Source organism: Phycodurus eques, chromosome 9 (genome assembly GCF_024500275.1).
Source record: "Phycodurus eques isolate BA_2022a chromosome 9, UOR_Pequ_1.1, whole genome shotgun sequence".
NCBI classification, from domain to species: domain Eukaryota; kingdom Metazoa; phylum Chordata; class Actinopteri; order Syngnathiformes; family Syngnathidae; genus Phycodurus; species Phycodurus eques.
Window position 1 is genome coordinate 11122548 of NC_084533.1, and position 26516 is coordinate 11149063.

General features: G+C 40.8%; 1 protein-coding gene across 2 annotated transcripts in view; it reads left to right on the forward strand.

Annotated features, from left to right (window-relative positions):
• Window positions 1–19598: 19598 nt before the first annotated feature.
• tnmd (tenomodulin) overlaps window positions 19599–26516 on the forward strand; it is a 78750-nt gene continuing 71832 nt past the window's right edge. For both annotated transcript variants that reach the window (XM_061686093.1, XM_061686094.1), the window contains exons 1-2: window positions 19599–19683; window positions 23837–23971. In XM_061686093.1, the coding sequence (XP_061542077.1) occupies window positions 19636–19683; window positions 23837–23971 (183 nt within the window). In that variant the 5' untranslated portion in view covers window positions 19599–19635. The remainder of the gene's footprint in view (window positions 19684–23836; window positions 23972–26516) is intronic.

The window sequence follows — 26516 nt, forward strand, 5'->3', positions numbered from 1 at the left end:
GAACACTTGAGAAAACCATTATCAGTTAACACAGTTTGTCGCAACATCTACAAATGCAAGTTAAAACTGTACCATGCAAAGTGAAAGACAAAAATCAACAACACCCATAAACGCCGCCAGCTTCTCTGGGCCTGAGCTCATCTGAGATTGACTGATGGAAAGTGTGCTGTGTTTTGATGAGTCGACATTTGAAATTGTTTTTGGAAGTCATGGACGTCGTGTCCTCTTGGCCAAAGAGGACAAGTACCATCTGGATTGTTACCAAGTTCAAAAGCCAGTATATGTGATGGTATTTGGGTGTGTTAGTGCCCATGGCATGGGTAACTTGCACATCTGTGAAGGCACCATTAATGGTAAAAGGTAAATACAGATTTTGGAGCAACATATGTTGCCATCCAAGCAATGTCGTTTTCAGGAACGTCCCTGCTTATTTCAGCAACACTTTGTAGTAAAAGAGTATGAGTACTAAATTGGCCTGCCAGCAGTCCAGACCTGTCTCTCATTGAAAATGTGTGGTGCATTATGAGGTGCAAAATATCGTAACGGAGAACCCGAGCTGTTGAGCAACTCAAGTTGTAATTAGTTTCCTCCATTCCCAAATGCTTGAGTGTTGTTAAAAGGAAAAGCGATGTAACACAGTGTTAAACATGCCCCTGTCCCAGCTTTTTTGGAATGTGTTGCAGGCGTGAAATTCAAAATGAGTGAATATTTGCGGAATCAACAATAAAGTTCATTAATTTGAACAATATATTGTCTTTATAATGTGTTCAATTGAATATACTGCAGGTTGAAAATTATTTGCAAATCATTGTATTCTGTTTTTTGTTTGACACAAGGTCCCCACTTCATTGGAATTGGGGTTTGTATATATATTTTTGTGCTAAACAGGGGTTTTGTTTTCGTTTAGCAAAATGCATTCCTATTGTGAACAATATTATTCTTACAGCTTTATGGTCTAGTAATGCAAATGACATTGCAATTTTATCTTCTGTTATATCCGAGTCGCTACACTTAAAAATTCTCTGGCGAGTTAAATTATTTATAAACTGACACAGTGAAGAAATGTCATAAAGTGAATGGCTTCGTTCCATCGCATGAAATAAAGCTGGATTAGTTTAGTTCCATTTGATTTATTTCAATGATTAACTAGTAGCATTATTTTCACACGAAAAGTAATATTATACATCTGCTTCTGCACTCCCGTTATCATCCAGTGCCTGCAAGCATATACATCTGTGCCTAAAATTGGCTTTTTAGTGAGTCCCACGATTTTCATGTGTCTATGCGACGAGCTGCAGGCAGTTGTTGGGGCAGCATCTACCATTGATGGAGAACACCAAGAAACAATTTATCGCCGGCGCACCGAAGGTAGCAAACATTAGCGATGCTGTTACAGCGTCTGCTTCGTGGTCATGAGGTGTTGTTGCCTCCGGTCATACGGCCATCATCATCAACGACCGATTGAATGAAGAAAAGGAGGAAGAAACTAGCAATGAACTTTCTACCTCAGGGAAAATAAGGACACTTTGTTGCTTTCAACTTTTTTCAGCTGTTGTCTTTAATGTTGAATTAACAATGCATAAGACTTTACGTATATGATCTCTTTAATTGCATGCTTTATGGTGGTATATAAACCTTGAATTAAACTGGAAGGTTGTAAATTTTATTATTACCATGAACTCACCAATATTTCCTTAATTGCCATTACGAGTACATGTTGACCATTGCAATTTTCCAAATAAGACGTCAAGTGAATGTAACATATAATCACTAAAATAAAGTGAATCCTCCCCATTTGCGGTTTGCGATTGCTTTAAAAAACTCATCCATTTGCAGGTTTTGTGCTCTTTCTGGAATGGCCCATGATAACAAAAGATGGCATAGTAAATAGTATGTCATGGAAGTATGTTCAAGTGATACAGCTAGACTGAGAGGCTAAGCTCTTTGTATATTGGGGAGGAGCCAAGTGTAGCGTGGGATTTTAGCGGAGGTAATTGAGAGTCTCTCCTGCATGTGTATGTTTTTGCTATGCTGAGTGGCTATTAAAACAATGTTTTTTGAATAATGTTGAAAGATGAGTTTGAAATCATCATTGTTTTTGGATTACAGTTTGGTGTACTTTTATGGTTTAAACGATTAATATAGGCAATTATATACATCTTGAGGAGTGCGTCAATTACGTTTTTTCTTTTTTTGCCTCTTTGCAGTAGACATTTACAGTCCTGTATTACAATCAATTTTACTGTTATTGTCTTCATAACAGAGGCATTTTGATTTGCCCTTTTATGTTGCTAATACCATTATATTAGCGGCATCTCTTACTATAATGCAGTGCAGTTCAAGACCACTCTAAACTGCAACAATCAGAACATACTGTTAATGGCTACCTCTCTGGCAGTGTCAGTCAAAAGTGAGCATTAGTAATTAAAGGTTGAATTTGTCTTGAGTATTGCATCACCAAGGTCCACTATTGCTGCACTGTTGCTGTTACCTCTGGACTACACTGTCTCCCTTTCTTGCAATCGTACCAGATTATGAGCAAATATTCATGAGGTAATACTGAATTAAAGTAGCACTTACATTGGCACGAGAATGTCATTTAAAGCCAGGTTATCAAAATCACTATTGTGTGGCTCTATGAAAGATTAAGTCATTTATGATTACGGCTAATGTTGGACATTAAAGCTGACACTTTGGCTGACTTTGCAGTGAGCATTCTGTTGCAGAAAGAGAACCTCTACAAAAACAAATCCATCAAACACTTTGTAATTCAAACTATATTTTGTTACATATGAGTTTGGAAATGAGTTTTAACTGCTGTTATGCACTCAACAAGCAAATTTAGCTTTTTCTTTGGTTGTGTGTGTGTGTGTGTGTGTGTGTGTGTCTTCTTAAAAGAGTATCCGTGATAACAAAGCAGCACCACATGCAGCTCTGTCCGGCCTGCAAGTACTTTATGCTACATCGACAATAATAATACATCAAGACATATCTGAAGTGACTTCTCTCTTGTCAAAGAGCGTGTGACTTTTTAAAAATGTTTTAGTTTTCAAAGCAGCAGCTTCTTTTTATGCTTGTATGACAGTTACAGTACATTGAAATATTACTTTAAACATTATCTAAAAAAGTAAAGGTTTGCCTTTTGATATTGTACAAGTAATTAATTGGGGCAGCTGTGGCTCAGTTGATAGAGCCCGTCGTCCAGTGACTGAGGGGTCGGCAGTTTGAATCCTGGCTCCAACTGTCTGCTGTCGAAGTGCCCTTGGGCAGGACGTTGAATCTTAATTTGGTACCATTGGGCTGGCACCGCATTGCATAGCAGCAGCTGCCCCTTGGTGTGTGAATGTGAGCCTCTGTAAAGCACTTTAGGCAGCGCTATATAAGTGCACTCGATTTACCATTCAAGTATAAAAATTAAAATTGTGTCATTGTAGATCGCAAGAAAGCCTATGGCAGGGTACCCAGAGAGGAACTGTGGTACTGCATGAAGAAGTCTGGACTGGTAGGGATGTACACTGTATTGCCAATAGTATCTGCGCACCTGTCCAAATAATTGAAATCAGGTGTTCCAATCACTTCCATGGCCACAGGTGCATAAAATCAAGCGCCTAGGCATGCAGACTGTTTTTAAAAACCTTTGTGAAAGAATGTGTCGCTCTCAGGAGCTCAGTGAATTCCAGTGTGTAACTGCGAATGGATGCTACCTGTGCAACAAGTCCAGTCGTGAAATTTCCCCACTCCTAAATATTCCACAGTCAATTGTCAGATGTATTGCAAGAACATGGAAGTGTTTGTGCACGTCAGCAACTCAGCCACGTAGTGGTAGGCCATGTAAATTGACGGATGCTGAGGCGCATAATGTGAAGAGGTCGCCAACTATCTGCCGAGTCAATCGCTACAGACCTCCGAACTTCATGTGGCCTTCAGATTAGTTTAAGACCAGTGCGCAAAGAGCTTCATGGAATGGGTTTCCATGACTGAGCAGCTGCATTCAAGCCATACATAAACCAAGTGCAATTCAAAGTGTTAGTTGTAGTGGTATAAAGCACGCTGCCACTGGAGTGTAGAGCAGTGGAGATGCGTTCTCTGGAGTGATGAATCACGCTTCCCCATCTGGCAATCTGATGGACGAGTCTGTGTTTGGTGGTGACCAGGAGAAAGGTACTTGTCTGACTGCATTGTGCCAAGTGTAAAGTTTGGTGGAGGGGGGATTATGGTTTGGGGTTGTTTTCGGGAGCTCGGCTTGGCACCTTAGTTCCAGTGTAAGGAACTCTGAATGCTTCAACATACCAGGAGATTTTAGACAATTTCATGCTCCCAACTTTGTGGGAACAGTTTGGAGCTGCTCCCTTCCTCTTCCAACATGACTGTGCACCAGTGCACAAAACAAGTACTATAGAGACATGGATGACAGAGTCTGGTGTGGATAAACTTGACTGGCCTGAACAGAGTCCTCATCTTAACCTGACGGAACACCTTTGGGATGAATTAAAGCGAGAGCTAGACCTTCTTGTCCAACATCAGTGTGTGATCTCACAAATGTGCCTCTGGAAAAAATTGTCAAGAATTCCCATAAACACACTCCTAACCCTTGTGAACAGCCTTCCCGGAAGAGTTGAAGCTGTTATGGCTGCAAAGGGTGTACCGACATCATATTTAACCCTATGGATTAGGAATGGGATATGAGTCCGGGCAGGTGAGCGAATACTTTTGAAAATATAGTGTATGTTAGAGTAGTACAGGACATGTATGATGAGGGCAGCAGAAGAGTGGTTGGGTATGTTGTAGGTGTGATAGAGGAGTTTAAATTGGAATTGGGACTGGATCAGGGATCAGCTCTAAGCAGAACAGCGATGAGGTGTGGTGTTGGTGTGACAGAAGAATTTAAGGTGGAGGTGGGACTGCATCATGGATCAGCCCTGAGTCCCTTCCTGTTTGCAGTGGTCCTGGATAGGCTGACAGATGACGTTAGACTGGAATCCCCCTGAACCATGATGTTTGCAGATGACATTGTGATCTCCAGTGAAAGCACGGAGCAGGTGGAGGAACAGTTAGAAAGATGGAGGCATGCACTGGAAAGCAGAGGAATGAAGATTAGCCGAAGTAAGACTGAATATACTGTAGGTGCATGAATGAGAGGGGTGGAGGGGGGAGAGTGAGACTAAAGGGAGAAGAGATCCCAAAGGTGAAGGACTTTAAATACTTGGGGTCAACAGTCCAGAGCAATGGTGAGTGTGGCAAGGAAGTGAAGAAACAGGTCCAAGCAAGTTGAAACTTCAGAGGAGCAAGTCAATAGATCAAATTAAAGGTCCAATAAAGTATGTTCTTTGTGTAGCTGTTTGTTCCTGCAGCCATTTCAACCTTCAGTACTACGCAGCTTCGCCATCATAGCCATCATTCCTAATCCATATCAGTGACTTTTTTATTGCTCTGCTTTGCCTCCTTTACATCATATTTCCTGATTCAATACTCCAGCACTCAAGTTACCCGTTCAAGGCAAAACCGCCTGTCACATTAAAAGTAAACAGGCAACCTGTTCTATTTCAGTCAACCTAAAGTTTGCTTTGACAATAAAAAAAAATAACGGCTTTGAGTCGCCATGCCTGCTTAATTTGAAAAGTCAACAAAATCAATAAGATGTCGGTTTATTCATCATTACTGTCCATAAAGGCAACCATTTTTGCAACAGTCCCTGCAGCAAAGTTGCTTAGGAACTGCCCCAAAACCATCTTTTTCTACTCACCTATTTATTCCACCTTCCGAAATCCCTGCGGTATCTATGCAATATATACTTATATATATAATATATACTATATATTATATATATATATATATATATATAATATATACTATACCGGCATTACCAGATAACTAGCAACCCTTTATTGCTCAGTGACTGTTTTTCTCAATGTCTTCATGTCTCAAAAGTGTTCTCTGTCAATTGACTGTCTGTTGTCCTACTAGAGCGGCTCCAATTACTGGAGACAAATTCCTTGTGTGTTTTTGGGACATACTTGGCAAATAAAGATGATTCTGATTCTGATTCTGATTCTGATTTTGTTTAAACTGAATGATAACAGACTGGCAGTAGTTTACAGCTTCAATGTCTATGTAAACTGCTTGATACCCTGGATGAAAAATTCATCCTCTAGTTATTTGTGCAACGCCTACAATAGAAGGTGACAGTTTGCAGACTGCTGTTCCAAGCCAACAGGTGTACAGTGATGGTTCAGCACGGGATGTTTTCATAGATCATTTAATCATTCATTCCAGTGTTGTCGTCACTCAGGTTGCCATCCGTGCTGCAGTGGTTAAAAGCTTCAAATGCGTCACTTTGTCCAAATATCGCTCATGTCAAAATTAATAATTAGATTTTCTTGAATTCAATCACTGAAACAGCAGTAGAATGAGGATATCGCAATAATACTGCAAAACACTACCACTGGGACGAATGTGCATGGCCACTAAAAGATGGCCTAAAATCCATTTAATGAGAAACAGTTGAGTCCTCTACATTTGAATTCAGTTTGAAATCATTGTTCAATGTTAAATGCATATTTTGCTGTATTATAATTCATTAATACACATTACATAGCACTGTAAATAATATTATACTTCCCCTTTTGCACTAATTGTGTATTAATGTAGCATAATTACACTATATTTATGCCTTACTACAGTGTATTCCAACATGCAACTTTAATCTTCTGTTGTGTTCTTGTTTCTACTGTTCAGCCTGTATATGCTACCCTTGGGTTTAATTCTTCAGAACTTTAATTTTGACTATCATAGCTATGCAGATGACACACAGTTATATTTAGCAGTGTCTCCATATGACAGTCATGTCAAATCAATGACTAAAACTGCCTTCTACCTTTGAAGAACATATCCAGAGTGAAGGCTTGCATGTGTCAAGCAGACCAGGAGAAGCTCATCCATGCTTTTATCTCAAGTAGACTTAACTATTGTAATGGTCTTCTGACTGGACTCCTCAAAAAGAGCATTACACAGCTGCAGCTCATTCAGAAGGCTGCAGCTAGGGTTCTGACCAGAACAAAGAGGTCAGAGCATATCATCGTATTTTCACGACCATAAGGCACACTTAAAAGTCTAAAATGTTCTCCAAAATGGGCGAGGCGCCTTATAATGCGGCACGCCTTATGTGTGCATCGAGTTCCAACATCTATAAATGTTGCTGTGTGATGAGCGCTCCGCTTGACTTTTTTTTTTTTTTTTTTTAGCATTTCCTGCCGACACGCTGCTTACACAGAGGAAATTGGACGTGGCTGAGGACAGGGAAATGGTGCGTGAAGTAGGACGCTAAAGCCACCCCCTCAGTAGGTATATAGTGCCGGGTTTTTTTTTTTTTTTTTTTTTTTACCGCTTGACTGACTGGGAGCATTTCCAGGGTGTCAGTTATGCGGAGGAACATGGGAATCGAGCATTTCAAGATCAACTAATCCATGGTTCGCAAGTGGAGGAAGCAGGTAAACGAGCTTCGCCAAGTCAAGAAGACGAAGCTGAGTTTCTACGGATAAAATAGAAAAACAAAACGCGGAAACAAGGCGAGGTGGCCTGAGTTGGAAGACCAACTCGAGCAATGGATTAATGAGCAAAGAACAGCCGGGAGAAGCGTCTCTACAGTCACTATTTGACTGAGTACAATAACTCGGGGATTGCCATCATTCCGGGAGGCTTGACGAACCGCTGGACATCCGTGTAAACAGGGCGTTCAAAGTGAAGTGAGTGGCGTGGGAGCCATGGATGACAGATGGTGAACACATTTTTACTAAGACTAGGAGGCAGCGCCGGGCGAGTTACGCCACAATTTGTGAATGCATTGTGGATGCTGGGGCTAACGTGTCTGCTTGCACTGTCGTTCGAGCTTTCGCACGGCAACGAGACTGTCTCGAGACTGTCTGTGTTGAGAACTGTACGTCAACAATGTCACCATTAGCAAGCACACCGGCATGGTAAGTTTGGATAAAATATAAAACTTTTAAACATTTTCAAGCTTTTTATTATACTTATTTACAATAACTTTGTATTGTACTTGCCGTTTTAGGCCACGAAAAAACCCACTAAGGAATAATTTTGTACTGTACAGTGATATGTGTGCATATGGCCTAAAAAAAGTGCTTCCATGGAATAGACAATCGGCTATAACGGACTATTAGTCCTTTCTATCGAGGTTCCACTGTATAAGAACCATTCCCTCCCCCCCCCCCCCCCCCCCAGTAAGTAGTACTTTTTAAAATCAATCACAACAAGCACAACAATGTAATTGTGTTGACGAATGTTAGTGTTTGCAGCCTTAAATTTTAAGTCAGAAAATAAGACTACCTTCAACCAGAAGATGAGCTAATACACATTCATTTGAAGTTGGTCATGATGCAACAACTGCTCACAATGCAGACAGGTTGATGTACTAGACTGTTTGTGAGACAGGCTTTCATGACCAGTGAGGCGTCTCGTTGCGAATGTCAATAATAATCCCAAAGAAAAAGATAAATGTTACAAATAAGTCATAAATTCAGTCCGAAATGAAATATTCTTCCTCCCTTCGCACCAATACGACTGTTGAAGTCTGTGGCTAATGCCTGCCCTTTACCTGTCGTCATTCATCTCGAGGAGTCAATTGGTCTGCTTCTGCAGGGTGCAGAGGTAGTTACAATCTGGCTATGACTCACGTTTGGCTCAATTGTATGATTCCGTTGCACTCTTTGATAGGATGTCGGGGACTTGAAGCTTGATGCACTTTGACTAAATGACCACAAAGTGAAGATAGCGAAACAGAGAAAATAATATCACAGAGATATATTTTCATCTCTTACCTGGAGGAATGTATTTGTGGAAATACAATTACAGGGTATACTAAAGAAGGAAAAAGCATTCCCTTTCATTGCCTCTGTTCCAGTTTTGTGTGATTAAAAATGCTGCAAAGCAGAAAGAACAATTTTCCGCTATTCCAGTAGAGATCATTTTCAAAGGAATGCCCGTGTTCAAATCCCAAATTGTATTAATATTTAATTGCATTAGAAATTTAATAGGTAATACAATTATATAAGTAAATACCGGTACATCTGTTTCGCCAAGCAATAAATTGAGAAAACTCCCTGTTAAGTGGCAAGGTAAGATGTGAGGAAATGGCTGTTTCAGTGTGGAGGCATGAGGAGTGGCGTAATCCATATTTCTATTCATCGACTTCCTCGATGTGAGAGAAAGAGAGAAATTCCTCTGTGATTGGCCTCTGTGATTCATCTCATGTTTGGTCTTTTCCTTGAACGTTTGTGATAAAAGGTAGGAATTGATGCCGGAGTATATTTAAAATGTATAAGCAGTCTTTCAATTAACAGTTGCTTCTTTCATTTTGTCACCACCATTATCTGTTTATTTGTCCTGGAGAGCTACAAATTGTTATATGCTTAACTAAACAATGTAAGCAAAGTCAGCCCAGCATGGAAGGTTGCTTTGTGTGGTCATAGTGTGGTCATGGATATACCCAGGATCAACATCTTTTCGTTCAACTCTGTATCCCAAAGTTGTAATGTTTTTTTGTGTGCCAGAAGTTTTTTTCTCGAGATTTAGTTCCATTGGCAGAGGCTTTACTAATTTGTCTTGACCATTAGTCCGTCTATCCTGTCCCTGTGTAGCCCCAAGGCCAGTTTTCTTCATCTCTTCTTATCTCAACAATATTTGCGCACTCATGCCGCTGGGTCCTGTTCTGGTCGGTTCATTCTGTCACAGTTAGGATTTTTGAAGGCAAGGACGAGCACCGCCGGCTGAACGAGCACCACCGGAGCAGGGACGGGTGGCGGCCGCTGGACGAGCGCCGCCGGAGCCTGCCGCAGCTGCCGAGGAGCAGGAACGGGGTCTGCAGTCGCTTCCTCAGCCTGCCCCCATTGAGGTTTGGGAGCAGAGGAAATGAGAGGGGCAGAGTGCACAGGGACTCGGGAAGGTAAACTAGGAAAAACAGGTGGCACGGAACTAGGTGCCGAGGAGCCGGAACGGGAGCCTGCCGCAGCTACCAAGGAGCAGGAATGGGGTCTGCAGTCGCTTCCTCAGCCTGCCGCCATTGAGGTTTGGGAGCAAAGGAAATGAGAGGGGCAGAGTGCACAGGGACTCGGGAAGGTAAACTAGGAAAAACAGGTGGTACGGAACTAGGTAACTTGGGGGCTGGTTTGGATGGATGTGACTTAGGCGTAGAACAAGGTGTGGAAACTTGTGAAAAATTATATAAAATGGGAGGACAAAATATGACCTTTACTTGGGCGCTTCCATTGGCCACCACGCAGTGGTCCCGGATAAATAAAGGTAAGTAAAGGTCAGAGGAAAAGGACTTGGGCTTGGACTCCCAGGGGTCGGAAAAGGGGAGATGTGACAAAAACTGACTAGGACGGGAAAAACTAGGAAAGGAACCAGAAAAATCTAAATCTGTGTCAGAGTCAGAATCAGACAGGAGGTTAATTAAATCGGGGCCAACTTCACAATCGGAAAAATCTGAATCTAAAAAAACATGGAGGTAAAATGGTAGGGCATGGTGAATAACTCGGAAAAGTGAGGGACGCAGGTGAAAAGGACAGAAGACGCAACGATAGGGCTGACTGGGGGAGGGTAGGCATGGTTGGCAGGCTGAGGGCGCTGGGAGGCAGACTGGTGGCGTGCAGGGTGACGCAATGTTCTTCCTGCTGGGTCCTGTTCTGGTCGGTTCATTCTGTCACAGTTAGGGTTTTTTAAGCCAAGGAAGACAAGGCAAAAACATGGAGGACCCAAGTGCAGGGAAGCATGGAGGCAAGGCAGGAGTGCAGGAGTCTCAAAAAATGATATTTTTTCCCCCCAAAAAAGGCAAACAAGGAACATGGAAAAAGTAAACTAAACAAAGTCCCACAACTGAGAAGAAACACTTGAATAAACCTAAAACTGGAAACAAAGCATGACTGGTGAAATAACTGAGAGACAACTGGCGATTATGATGTGGCACAGAGACAATGACACCTCACAACGACAATGAACCGACCCGAGCTGAAAGAAACTAGGGAATTAAACACAAGCAGATTGACGAGACAACGAGGAACACTTGGACAGGACACGAGTGGCTGGAGGGAGCTGATTGGTTGACACAAGGTAGAAGGTTGACGAGAACAGGTGGACACTAACTAAATGAGCACACAAGACATGAAAAACGTGGACACAGGAAAACATGAAACAAAACCAAACACAACCCAAACCAAAACAAGATGACTAACAAATGAATGCTGTCTTTGACTTCGGTTACTGCTACTGTATGTTAGAAGCATGGAAGATTTGGAATTGTAATATATTGCATTGTGGTTTCAGTTGAGTGGTAATTAGAAGAGAAGGGATATGGAACCTTTTTAAAACCATGGTTTAAAACAAGAACTCGTTTGAATTAACATGTACATGGTTGCACATGATTCAAATGTGTTAAACTAACATATTATTTGATAATTTTGTTTGAGGGAAAAATGGGGAAATTATGTCAGTTTAACACATTTTAATCATGTGCAAGCGAAAATTACCTTTTTTCCAGGTTATATATATATATTGCTTCTTACATTTGCCAGAGAATTAATACTGTGAAATGCATGCAATTATGCCTCTGTCATCCAGATGCTATGTTGATGACAGTGTGACCTTTATTTAACAAATCAAAGTCAAATGGAAGTTGCTTGTGAACTGGGCTTTGTTGAGTGTTGCACTTCTGAAGCAGTATTTCATCACATGGTGGCAAAACTTCACTTGAAGACCCAAACATCTACTGGGGAAAGAACAGTGTAAATTTCCTGCACAGAGCTGCACTTCCTTCCCTACCTTCAATGGAGCATGAGGAAAAATCCTGAAAGATGACAGTTGGAGAGTCTCAAATCTTCTTTGTCTAGACCATGCTCGTAAAGGTGACTGGCTTTTCAGGTCGAGCCCATTCCACCCCACCTCTGCTTCCTCTTTAATGAAAGCCTGAGGAGGTGTAGCTGCATCGAGGCAGGAAGCGGATGATTAAATCACACAGGATTCCTTGTCATATTTGACCTGAATGGACCCAGAGGAGATGTGGCGCAGGTGGGAAACACATAGACCATTCGCAGCCCCGCTTGGGTTGTGTCTGTTTTCTAAATGTATACGAACCTTTTGTTCATGCAAATCATCATGTCATTTTTTTCTGAGTACCATGAGTTTCCCTTCATGTTGTAACGGTATCATAATGAATGTGGCTATCTGAGCCTCTTTCTTTCTGAGTGACACAAAGAATCAAGCTGAAAAGGATCCTTTTTTTCCAGATGTTCACAACAAGAAAGGAAAAAAATACATTTGTTTGAGGAAGTCTTATCTGCTTGAAAAACTACTACTTTGAGCAGAACATCAGTGTTCTTTTTATAAAGAAAACAAAACTACTCAATGGCTTCCACTACCAGCGACACAGTATGTTTTTGGCAAATACTGCAAGTAGAGTCCAACAAAAGAACATCATGAGGAGTGTATAGTCAAAACAGTTCTACTTTGAAGATGGAACATTTTAAGTTTCAACAAAGAAAAGGATTCTGGTTGAACTTCTGTTTTATTTATGTAGGTTTTTACTTCCCGTTTTTGTTCCATTGCCATTGGCTTGATAAGACACTCAACTAGATCTGCGTATCATTCATTCTTCCCCTTTTTAATTGGCAATTTTAAATCAAATAAGAAAATAATGACTATTTTGTCATGTGTTTTTAATCTAACACAAAATAAAAAAAATTCACCTGTTTACTTTTAGGCTTATTTCAAAACTACAAAATTGGAAAGAAAAAAAACGGTCACAAGACTGAGTTTGATTTTAATATTTTATTCAACATCAGGGACAAAAGTGTTTGAAGCATTATTGTAATCGGCTTCATGCATGGCGTCTGACACGGAAGATATGCTTTTGCTGAATTCAGAACCAGTTTATGAACGTTTTCTTATTGCTTGATCTATTTGCACCGTACTGTTGTGGCTTTCTGGAGCCGCACCCCACAACTAAGACATGTTGCACACAGTTCTTCGTGTATCATTGCACAATGGTTGAAATAAGAATGAAAATAACTGTGTTAAAGTGATTTGCCCTCAGTCTACTTGTCCACCTGTGGTGTTTCATGCAGGCAGGAGTGAGTTATACTGTGAACAATGCGACCACACAGACAAACAGCAGTTAGAATAATTATGTATTCCTTCTTAAGAGTAACACCTTTTATTACTCACAATACATAATAGTCCAGGTTTTAATAAGCCTGATGGCTCATTTGATGGCTCTTGGTTGTGATCTGGACTAATTGTGGCAACTAACATGTTAAAATATCTTAACCAATGCTTTGTTACCAAAATTCCAGGTCATGTTATAACCCAACCAATTAAATATTAAAATCAAACTCAGTCCTGTGGCCTTTTTTTTCCAATTTAGTGTTTTTTCTAAATATGAAAAATCTGAAACTTTTTTGGGGTGTCACATTTAAAACAAATAACTAGATGAGTAACGTTTTCATTTTTTGATTGCCAATTGAAAGAAAACGAATGATTCGCAGATTCAGCTGGTATCCAGCAGCTGAACAAATGATTTTGAGTTGGCTCTGCGCTGACTCACGTCGTGCACTCGAGTCCATCTGTCTGTGATGTTTGACAAGGAGCACCAAGTGAATATGTAGACTACTACGGTAGCTTTGCGCAGTAGCATCAAGCCATCTATTGGTTACTTGCACAAAAATAGTGATTGTTTTGTGTGTTTTAACGTTACATTAGCGGTTGATTTCATTTCATACTCACATGACAGTGTGTGTAATAGAGAGTAGCCCATCCTTGTTTGTGTTAAAGTTAAGAAAGTGTTTAAATTGTTTTAAAGTTTTTATTTTATTTAGTGTGTTTTTTGTTTGTTTGTTTTTTTAACTTCTGGTTGTATTTTATGACAATAAAGTAATGTTAAAATGTTACTTACAATATTGCCTGTACAGGTAGACATAATAAAAGCTTTAACAGATTGCTCTTCCAAAGGCAAAGGATGTCCCAGAATGCTGCTGACACAACACAAATCCTGAAAGAGAGGCGACTTGATTTTCCCAAGCAAAATGTCACAGTAATTTGAAGATTTATATCAATGGGAAAGAGCTGACAAGGTTCCTCCACTATCAGATCTTGAAGACCACGACATAGGCTTAAATGAGGTCTGCTAAAAGGCTTGCAGCTTGACAATTTCTCCCAAGGATGGTTACCTTCAGACCGAATGGACCGTGCATTCCTTCAGCACTTTTCTAAATAGAACGTAAAGCACAACTGAAACACCACAGGTGGGTGTTGTTTGCATATTAAAGGGATCATCGTACTTAGTGTGTGTCTTTGTACTGCAATCACCAGAATAAATAATATCTAACTGTAATACATTATATAATGTAATATCTACCAGGTGTCCTTCTAGAGAGATGCTGCCAATGAAATTGTGCAACAAATGATGTTCAAGGGGAGTCAGGGGGCCAATTTGAACAATGGCAGCTTGTTGTGAGGTAGCGGTTACTGAAACATTTTGGCATTGGATGAGGGACAATAAGCACAAACCACACTTCTCATTTTGTATCATTAACCATCATTAACTGAGGCCCGCTGCACACAGAGTGACGCGGTCAAAGGGGACTGAAGAAGACCTTCGCTAACAAAAAAATTACAGCTGGCAACTCTTTGTCAGACACCAAGCCACTGAGCACAGCACATCAACTGTCGCATTGCAACTGAAAAACTGTGACCCTGTTGAGTTTTGAGGCTCCAAATACAATGGAGTGTGACACAGTGTGTCACAGTTTTATTACCCAAGAAGGATATTTACAGGAAGGAGCAGGTATACATTACGTCACTGTCACGAGGCCTCAAGCTTACTGTATGTGCGCCTGATGTAAACATACAATATACGATTTTTTTACACCTCTGTTCTGCCCCCCCCCCCCCCCCCCGACCCCCACCCCCCAAAAATAATAATAATGGTGCAATCAGACCTTTTGTTGAGTTGCAATGGCATTTCAACAGCGCACTTGTAGTACAGATGAGACAAATAACTGGATGTCAGCGGCTGACATTATAAAGCTCGCCAAGAGCTGAATTAAGTTTAAGGGTGGCGTTATTTGAAGAGCTTGAATCGCTTCTTCAGTCATCCCCTGTCGGTCCTTAAACCGGTTCAATACTTATTGCATTTAGGAGAAAAAAAAAGAAATTACCACACCAAAGTCCCAACTTACCCTAGTATAACATTGGTTCTCAACTGTTGTCACGCCCGCATTTTTCTATGGTTGCCAAGTCACAACCCAATTTTATAGCAGTTAGGAACAATAAAGAACATATTGTTCAGAAATAGCCCATGAACATATGAATATCATATTGTTAAATAAAAAATACTCATGCTAAAATCTTTAATGTGCCTTTCAGAGGACCTTATTAAGAAACTGAGGATCAAGATAACAGCACAAAATGTAATATATTGGCACTGATCTCTTCTTTTTAGAAAAGCGGAACATCAATAATCTTTCTTTTTAAGAAACTAACAGTTTTAACTAGGGCTTTTGCACACCGCGATTTTTCAGGCCGGTACCAGTATGAATACTCACTGATACCGAGTACCAATATCATCAGTACCTTTGATGAATAAATATCAGTTAACGATGCACATGATGATCCATCCATCCATTTTCTTTACCGCTTATCCACACTAGGGTCGCGGGCTGCTGGAGCCTATGGAGGCTTGATAATAAACTCTTAAACTCACTGCTGAGAACTATAATTTACCATTTCTTAAGCTTCCCTTGGCACACTCTCCCTCACCTTGTCCCTATCACTGTACACTGTCACGACCTGTCCCTCCTCCGCTCTTTGCTGCTCCACAATCTGTTTTTTTAGTCCTAACGGACTCCAGACTGTAGGTAATGTTAGGAGATGTTGGTGATTCTGGGACTGGGAAACTTGTCTCTCTTAGGAGGAGGCGGCATTGTGTTAAGCAGTGCTCACACGCACATAGCGTTCTGCTTCCTCAAGAATCATTGCAATGTGGACTGCTCTTGGCGGGGGAAATTGATTATCTAATGTCAGTGGTTAAAGCGTCTCAGCGACGTGATTGGGCCAGGCAAGTGTCATTTACAGTATAGATCGGGGCTATTCAAGTTCATAATGAAGAGGCCCACATTTAAAAAACGTGCCATTATACTTACAATTCACTGAACACGAGTGACCACGTTTTAAATGCCTTCACTGACTGGTTAACACATCTGCCTCACAGTTCTGAGGTTCTGGGTTCAAATCCAGCCGTCCTGTGTGGCCTTTGAATGTTCTCCTCGTGCCTGGGTTTCCTCCGGGTAGTCCGATTTCCTCCCACATTCCAAAAACGTGCATGTAGGTTAATTGAAGACTCTTAAATTGTCCATAGGTGTGAATGGTTGTTCCTTTTTACTGTATGTGCCCTGCAAATAGCTGGCGACCAGTTCAGGGTGTACCCCGCCTCTTGCCCAAAGTCAACTGAGTTTGGCGCCAGCACACCCGTGACCCTAGTGAGGTTAAGCGGTTCAGAAAATGGATAGATGAATGCATGTTGTCGTTAAACAGCAGTACAAAAGTGCTTTTAACAAAATTGACATGCATCACAGCATTTAAAAGTAAGTATAAAGTGCAAAGAAAAATGGGTTGCATCACCCCAGCATTTTTAGTAAATATAAAGTGCTAACAAAAATGAGCTTGAATCCTTTGTCTTTTAAAAAAAAAAAAAAGTCACCAATCATTTTAAACATACTGTATTTTTCCTGGTTGTTTGACCTTCGAGTGGTAAAAGGCCCAGGATGTCCTCTCGAAAGCAGTCACCGTAAAAAAAATGCACATACAAACAACGTTGATCTGTGTGATAGTTGTCCGTACATTTGTCCGCTGCCAGCGACATAACATCAGCTGCCCTCAGTTTATTGAGAACAGTTATGAAAACATACAATAGGTGGCCAAAGCGTCCACTATCGTATCCGACAATGGTATAGAAATGATGGATACTCTTTACCTGGTTTTTAATTTGGTCATCAGATACCACCCAATTAACAGAAGTCAGCATTCAATCCTTTGCCATTTCTGTGTCGACAAATGCCTTTTTCTTTTAAGCAACGATCAGTGCCACCCGGCTAGAAGCTGCCTTTTGTTACGTACAGGACTGAGTGAAGATAATCCGGCTTTACTCGTAGTCGTCTTTTAAACTTTTTATTTCCCGTGTGCGTGTATCCGAACCAAGGGGATAAACTGCATCAAAGTTGTCGTTTTGTTTGAAAGTGCCTCCGTAGGTAATACCGGCATTCTTTCGAAACCGTGTTCACCTCGTTACCAAGCAAACACATGGGTGTTTCCTCTGCATTTTCCGTGAATGAATATTGTGTTGAAAAATCTGAGTTTCTGTCGATCTGTCCATCTTTTCCTTCAGGTCGATAACGGCATGTTTGTTCGAATACACGAGCCTTTTCTGGAGAAGAAGAGGACACAATAGGTTTAGCGCTTCATCGTGATGCATACGCCTCACTGTTGCCCACTGCCATTGCAGAGGACGTACAGCATGAATCAACGCTTCACTAGACTGAATAATTTACATTATTTTGGTGAAGTTTGGCGGGCCAGATGTGTGCCTGTCAATTGATCAGGGCTTGTATAGTTCAATGCACTGCCATAATTGGTACACATTTTTCGTGCGGTCCTAGTTCTTGCCTATTCAGTTTATTATCGTGTTACATCGTTATTGGATGGTTTAAAAAAAAGGACCAAAGCTGCTCTCTAAAACAGTGAAGGGGACATGTCCTCTGCGTGTTTAACTACGCCTTTGTTTGGAATCAACATAATTCCATGACAAAGACAAGCAGTGATGTAGAAATTATGTCACCAAATTGCCGAAAAATCACTCATATTGTACTGAGCAGCCAGAACCTTTCATATTCAGCAGTAAGTTCCATGACTGGTTGAAGGGTGATAATCACAACTTTAATCTGTGGTACCTAAAAGTGGTACTGTTACTAAATAAATAAATAAATAAATAATTTACAAAAAATTACAAGATTTCCTGACATCTTGGTTATGTAGTATGGTGGATCTGGATGCATTTATAGACTGGAACAGTTTTGCTGCGCAGCAGAGGAGTCTGGTATACTCCCGCAGAAGTTATTTGTGTTGTATTGTGTTATTGGAATTGCAGTCGGACAGAGCGAAAAGGGTTATAACAACATCATATGACATCAGTAACCTGACATAGGACTTGGATTTACAGAATATTACTTGGACTGGGAAGGGCACGACAAAAGTAGTTAGTCAGGCAGTGCTAACATTGTGTGGTGGGAGTGCTTTTGCAGTGCCAGAACACTTGTTAAGAATTTGAGGGGAAATGAGGACAGTCCAAGAAGTTAACGTAATCATAAGTACTGTGTAGTTCAGCGGTGGCCACACACCAAGCAACTTAACCCCTCCAGAGACATGCTAGTGCCTAGTTTCCCAATCTTAACTGAACCAAGACACATACTGTATATTGCATAGACTATTCACATGGCACACCACCAAAAGAAATTTAACAAAAAAGGAAGTTAACTGAAAAAACATCTTGTTTCAATTGACTCACAAATTTACTCACTTGATGTAAAGTCTGATTCAGTTTAGTTGAACACAAAGCTTTCATTCTGTGGTACGAATGTCAGTACGTGACTACAGAGGTTGATTTTACCTTCTGCCAGCGAGTGAAAGAGCATTTAATTGTTCTGCCTGTAACTGTATGTCGCTGGCATAGATAGATGAATAAAGATGTATTATTTGTACTAAACCAATCATTTTCAGCTCAGTTAAGTAAATTTGGATTATTTCCCACAGCACAATTTATGACACTAATATGCTACGGCACGGTGGTTGAGATCACCTGTGCTAGGAAATCAACATTGTAACAGCAGCACATCAGTTATCAGAGTTGCTATGTAGGCACAATGAGGATGGGCGGACCCCACCTCACCTCTTCAAGAGGGATGCATGGGCCAGGGGGCGCACCCCAGTGGGACCCAGCCGGCAGAGCACCATCCGCTCCCAGGGACCCAGGGTTGTCCGCCAGCCCCCCAGAGGAGGACGCGGTGCTGCTGGTAGGGTCCAGGAGGCTACTAGTCCCTAGCACTTGCCTACTAGTTGGGCTTAATCGTATTACTAGAGGAGCATATTAGTTTGCTGTTAAGGTGTATTTGCATATTAGTAGGCCAAAAGTACCACTAGTAGTAGAAAAAAAATATCACTTGTAAGACATTCTACTCGTGCACCAGAGGCGCTTACTGCTAAGCTTGATAGCAAGGATATATAATAAATGCTAACGGCGTGCCATAAGATAGAGCTTGTTGCGTGTGATATTTTCATCAGAGGGCTGTTCGTAGTGTTCTACCTGGAATGCAGGCATGCAGGAGACTGCTGCCTTGGCTTATAATGGCTATCACAAATGTTGCAGTAATTCCACTCCGTCTTAGAAACTTCCCTCCCCTCCCAAATTGCAGCAATGGAATGAGGCTGCGACTCTTTTGGTTTGCAGAGAAGAAGGCAGTTTTTTTTTCTCCCCACAGCCAAGAGGAACGGAACGCATTCCTTCTGTGGGCTTGCATCATGGAGGCCAGCAGCCAGTCCAGCAGCAATCAGGTTCTCTATAAAGATGTGAGTATTTTTTTTTTCTTTAGCTATTTCATTTGGGAAAGTGTAGGGGGACATTTTTATCACATTGATATTAACTGTTACTCTTTTGGTATTTTTAAGAAGACATTGTGTGTCATTCAAATTGATTGGTATTCAAATTGAAGAAAGGGTGAACACCTGTGAAATATTCCAGCAAAACAAATTAAAATGTTGGAGGCAGCAGAAGTTCATTAAAAAGAGAGAGTGAGAGAGAATGTGTGCTCTTTGAATAAACTGAAGGTTCCACTTCTGAAAAAGAAGTGTACCTCGGTCTTTTGCTGAGTGCTTTGAGTTTAGTCAGAATTTAAGTTTGTCCATCTCATTTCACTTTTTTTTTCATGGCTCGCTTCCACTTGAAACTCTTCTATTTGCCTTATATCTGGGATGTCCTTGCACCGCTCACTTTATTATGGAGCAGGAGGGAAGATGGGCTTTTTGGCTGTGAAATACCTGCTCTTTTCACCTGTTGCAGAATTTCCACACAACAGAGTAACCTTGAAGTCGTATTAATATTCATGGACATAACAAAGACGTGGATCACATCAGATTAAAATCATAAAGATGATGAATAAGTGATGGGGGTGGCTGATTTTCATCGCAAATGTGTACATAAGAGTTTGAGTGTGTCTTGGTGTGATAAACTGCCATCTCTGCTTGCTGCTTCTGTTGTTTCCCCGAGCAAGCGTTCGCTCTTTGCACACTAACAGCGGGGGGCTGCAGGCACTATTCTCCTCACAGTTCCTGGCTTATTCTGAACTCCAAACCCTTTAAAGCAGTAGCTGGTGTGTGTGTCTGTGTGTGTGTGTGTGTGTGTGTTGGGGGGTGGGTGCACACTCTCACACGGCTCAGTCGGATGCCATAGCTGCCTTTTCTGAATCTTTCCTCTCGAGCCCCACCTTCCCTCTTGATACCGAAACGGCACACAGTTAAGTTTCCACTTGGCTTCAGTTGCCAGAGCTTATGCAAGCTGCCCCATGTGAGTCGTTCACTCCCCAGCGGACCCGGAGGACACTTTGATGTACCTGATGTTTTATGGTCACTATCACTGATGTGTCACACCAATGTAATCCATTAATCACAAATACTATATAAAATAATATATGCTCCTACAAACGTCATGCAGTGTATGTAGAGATAGAAAACTGTTCATATTGAATGCTACCCACCTTGCTGCTGTTCTCTAAAATAGTAGGGGTGTATCAAAGTATACAGTGAAATTTTACGATGTGTAATATAAACTGCATACAGCACAGTGGAACACAATCACAATTTGTACAGAATGGGCAAAAGTACTCCCATTCTATACGTAAGTAGAAGTACAAATACTGGTAGAAGTACTGAATCAACTACTTATGTAAAACGTTAAAAAGTACACACTTTGAAATGTGCTCAAGTTCAAAAGTAAAACGGTACCGTTAAAAAAAATGTAAAGTTAGTTTTATATATAATAGTCGTTTTGATAACTTGGCATGAAAAAAATATATTTTTCTTTGCACCGAATAGTTTCCCTCTTTTATTAATTTGCATAGTGCTCCTACTGAGAATGAAAAGAAATCTAGCTCGGGCTTTTATGCTATCAAAAAAATAAATAAATAAATAACATTTAAAATCAAAATGTGTTCCCATAGCTTTGCCATGTTGTGAACTGACTAACAAAAAAATACTGAATTAACTATAATAACATTTGAAAAAAAAAACACCTTACCTGTACTGGATGTTGTTGTTGTTTTTTTCTCAGATTAAGCTGTGAATATTTGAATGCCAGAATCATTCTTAGAGCCAAAAACATATAGATATACAAGTACAGATGTCTGTTTTCAAATGTAGAGAGTAAAAGTAAAAAAAAAATTATAAAAATGAATACTCAAGTAAAGCACAGACAGCTGAAATATCAACTAACTATAATAACAAAGAATTTGTCGTTAATTAGTTCCCACCACTGTGATTGGCTGGCAACCAGTTCAGGGTGTACCCCGCCTCCTGCCCGTTGATAGCTGGGAGAGGCTCCAGCACTCCCGCGACCCTTGTGAGGATAAGCAGCTCAGATAATGGATGGATGGATGGATGGATAGTTCCCACCACTGGACATGGAAGAAATTTTCGCTAACCAATAATGGAAATAGAAATCATTCATTCAACGCTCAAATTTGTGGTACCGCTATATTTGTGCGGTAATAATTGAACATTTTATACTGCATATAAGTGTTTAATAAAATATGAAACATGTGAAATGAATTAATAACAGGCATAATGTTGAGTTGATCAGGCATTAACTTGTGTGATTTTGTGACTTTTGTATGTTTTTTTTCTGAAAATGTTGATCAAATCCCAAACTGTACAATTTCAGCACTATTTCCCCCAAAATAAAGCATGGGCCTTTTTGTAATCAGCAGGTTGTCCAGACTACTCTGGCTGAACAGTCACAATACAAAGTGCAAATGAGAGGCTTTCATTTTCTCCCTACAGAAGGTCTGCTGGAACAAAAGCCTGCCTTTATTAATTTGTGCCGTCAAGCTCAGGGAATTGCTGACAGCGGGCAGATTAAAATTAAAATTGAAGGGGGAAAAAATGAAAGAAATTAATAATTGTAACCTTTCTACAGAACTTGTTGCAGTCGGCTCGTCCCTGTGGTCTGCTCAAGGAGGGTGGCTGTAGTTCATTCATAGGGAGTTTTTAATGGTGGATAAATCCTGTAGAATGCCACAGTCAGAAAGGTCATTTCTTGTGTTAGGACGTGAGAAGAGAAAGATGCCAAAAGAAAAGAAGATATAATGTAACTTTAATGCTACATTGTGAAGTTAAAGCTGCAGACTGTAGCTGCTTAGCTTAGTTTTATGGTTTTCGACAAAATCATACTTTTGAACTGTAAACTGCAAAGTTGGCTTAAAGAATTAAACTTAAAATAATATGTTAGGAGTAATATTATTATTATTATTATTATTATTATTATTATTATTATCCATCCCTCCATCCATCCATTTTCTTCTGCTTATCTGGGGTTGGTGGGGACAGCAGCTTAAGCAGGGAAGTCTAGTCTTCCCTCTCCCCAGCAAAAAGCAGGGGAGTAATACTGAGGCCACCAAACCAGATCCCCTCAACACCTCGGCTGCGCCAAGAATACGTTTGGGTTTGCTGGGTCAGACCGGCATCTTCCTGATTATCGGAGCCAATACACCACCAACTGGTGATGTGTTCCAACGCCAGAGCGGAAGATAGTCCAACCCTTCTCAAGAGGACTGGTACCAGAGGCCAAGCTGTGTTGAGGTGAGCCCAACTATGTGTAGTCAGAACTTCTCGACCATCCACAGTAGCTTAGGTTCCTTCCCTGTCAGTGAGGTGACGTTCCACATTCATAGAGCCTTCTGGAGATGGATATCTGACCACCAAGGTGCCCGCCTTCGGCCGCTACCCAGCTCACACTGCACTCGACTCCCTTGACCCCTCCCATGTGTGGTGAGCCCATGGGAAGGGGGACCCACATTACCTCTTCAGGGTGTCCGCAGCTGGGCCACATGGGTTCAGTCTCGGCCACCAGGCGTTTACCATTGAACCCCACCTCCAGACCTGGCTCCAGAGGGGAGTGGGCACAGGTGACCCATGTCCAGGCAAGGAAAAAATTGGTTCATTTAAATTCACCTTCATAAGAGGTTCTGAGCTGTGCTTAGTCTCGTCCCTCACTTAGGACCTGCCCTAGGTGATCTTGCCATGAGCATAAAACCTCAGACAACTTAGCTCTTAGGAACATTGGGACATGCAAACCCCTCTACTATGATAAGATCAGGGAGGAGAGTAATACTAATATGATATATCAATCTTTCGTCATAGAGTGCCAAGGTAAAATGACCTACTGTCTCCTGTGTCGGGGTTTAAATTCAGTGGGGCCTCCCAACTCCTCTCCACAATACAAACATTACTGTCACAACATGGTATGTCATTTTAATACCCGACCTCAAGAGTTTTCCCTTCTCACTGACTATCCTGTAATAGTGACAAATAAAAAAATCTATCAATTTTGCCTTTGTATCATTATTTTCCACTTTATTTTTCACAAGCTGCTTTGCATCCTTTGGAATAACAAAAAAGATTGACTCAAAATAAAAAAGAGCTGTACTCATGTAAATTTTACCATTTGCAGGTTGAAGGGGTTAAAGAGAAGAGGGCCAAGTATCGCATCTACCAGCACATGGCTCTGATTCTGGCGTTTGTCTTCCTCTTTTTGGGCCTGTGCATTTTCAGCTTGGCATATCTTTGGAGCCCCACTCTGGGAAAAGTAAGATGTATTTTTGTTGATGTGTCATTAACCTCTCTGTGTCTTTGCATGCAAAACAGAATCAAATACTGTGTAGACATACTGTATGCAGTTTCAATGAAGCCAAGGACATCTTTAGCACACAAACCATTTTGGAAAGCATCCATTATCTTGAAACAGTACTTGGACAGTAATTTAATTTGGGGTCTGAATCAATGTGTTGTTCTTTTTGGCTTATTAATATGTATGTCTATGTATGTCTGTAACATTGAGCTAAATCAAAGTTTGCACGCGTGAAATCAACGTCATTGACACATTTGGTAAATGTCGAGATGAAAGTCAGATGGAAAAAAAAAACGCAGCAACATCACACAGGTTGCATCAAAGCAAAGCTACATAAGTACTGCACACACTGTATTTATGCAGTCTTGTGGAGGTTTCGCTGGTGCAAATTTCAACCTGTTGCATTTATCTATTTTTTTTATCATACCGTCAAGCTGACCAGAGTGCCTGTAGCAAGACGTGAGCCCCTTGGCAATGTAATCAGGATAAACTCTTGTCCTGGCAATTTATCTTCTAAAATCCAATCCAATCACACTTGATGGAGAACATTTTCACTCGGCTGCCTTCCCCCCAATATTCCCAAGGCGTCAGAAAAAGCTTATTTACCCAAACTAAAATGAAAATAAAATCGATGATCGGACATCCAAAAATGTGTGACACATTGTAAGCACACTTGGAGGAAAAATAATTTAAACTAAACAATGGTTAAGGAATACAGCACATATATATTGAGCGTTAAATGCTATTACTGTGAAGATCCCTATATAATGCCCTTCACACTTATATAATTACTTCAATCACTTTTTAATTAACATAATTATGCAAAAGTCTTCTCGAAGCTCAAACTAAATCAGGCTCATTTTTCACCTCGAGTGTTGGCAGATTTGTCCATGTTTCCTGCTTTCAGCATACGAATCACCTTTGAGCAATTTCCTTTGTCCTTGTTAAATTTCTCATGCTGCAGGTAAAGCAGTCATTATTTCCCCTTTAATAAGCTGTGATCCTTTCTCACAAGGCTTGATGTTGATGATCTCAAGCTGTTGATGGCAGAGAACCCCGGGTTTTGCTTTAATGGGGTCTTTGGGGGGTAGGAATCATTCTCTGGCCTCCTCATTAATCGAGCGACATGGAGCCACTTTAAGGCGCAGCACCAGTCTGTTCCATCTGATGGACAGGTGCTTCTCACATTCAGTGAAAGCACAATCCTCTTGGAAACCATTGTGGATGCCATTCCAATGGCAAAGTCATGGATTTACAACTAGACAGACAGACGGATGGACGGATACATCTGCCGGGAGGGATTAAATCTAGTCCAAGACATATGGAGTCAGCACCATGTTTGTTGGGCAAGGGATAAGGCGGCAAAAGCCAAACTAGCATTGACTCAACAGCTAATGGCTAATATTAGGTGTCATAGTAATTACTTTGGGAAATGTAAGCAACCCAGACTTCAGTGCTTAGGTCCTCAGCCATAACACTCCGGTTTTCAAAGACAACTTTATTTACTAGGGTCCCTTTCGACTCAAGGTAATTCAGGGTGTGTTTACACTTGAGTTACGTTGAGACAAACCCAGATGCGAACCAAACAAGCGAACTGAGACTGCTTTAAAGAGCAAATTGTGGTGCGTGGTCTGTTAAACTGAAATATGAAAATAGTACAAACAACAGGCATCTGAACACACCAAAAACAGAACCATCTTGCGTTGACTCGACTAAATGCTAACATTAGGAACCAGACTTCGTGTGAATTCGGTCGATGTTAACAACTTGGATTTTATTGCTTATTTACTTAGATAGAGTAAATACATAGTCGATACAATGGTTTTTAAACACAAATTAACTTTAGGGAGTCACTCTAGACCTAACCTTCCTCACTCAGCACTTACTGTGTTCGCAATTGAGGGAAATGATTTACTTAATGCAAACCTGTGTGGAAAACTTTAATTGGTTTCATGTCTGTTCAGCTGAAATATGAACAAAAGGCATCTAAACGCACCAAAAACTGGATGTTTATTGTAACAAAAGTATCGTAAAGCTTATCTAAGTGTACTGCACAAAGGAGGAACTCCCAACAAAGTCAAGCATATCTTCAGTATACCAGAAGACAGCAATATTGTTTGGGAAGTTTAGTTATTTTTTTTGCACAATAAACGTCGCACACAAGGTCCCATCGGGATGCGACAAAGTAATCCAACTAACCATAGTCTACAAACACTCAGACTCTGCAACAAAGGTACAGGCAAATTGCGGTATATTGTGGTTACTGTATATCCACTGTGTCTGAAATACAGTAGTAAAGTCTGAATCCACCATCATACTACATTCAAACAAAATACTGAATGTTCCTTTTTTTCTCTATTTTCTATGTAACATTTTACAGTTGCCACAATTCTGCTCTTTTCGAGATACGAATCAGTGAAAAAGAAAGTTCCAGTTCATACAAAAATAAGTTTCCATCCATCCCCCCGAATTCCTGAAGGATTCCTGACTATGCAGCTAGTCT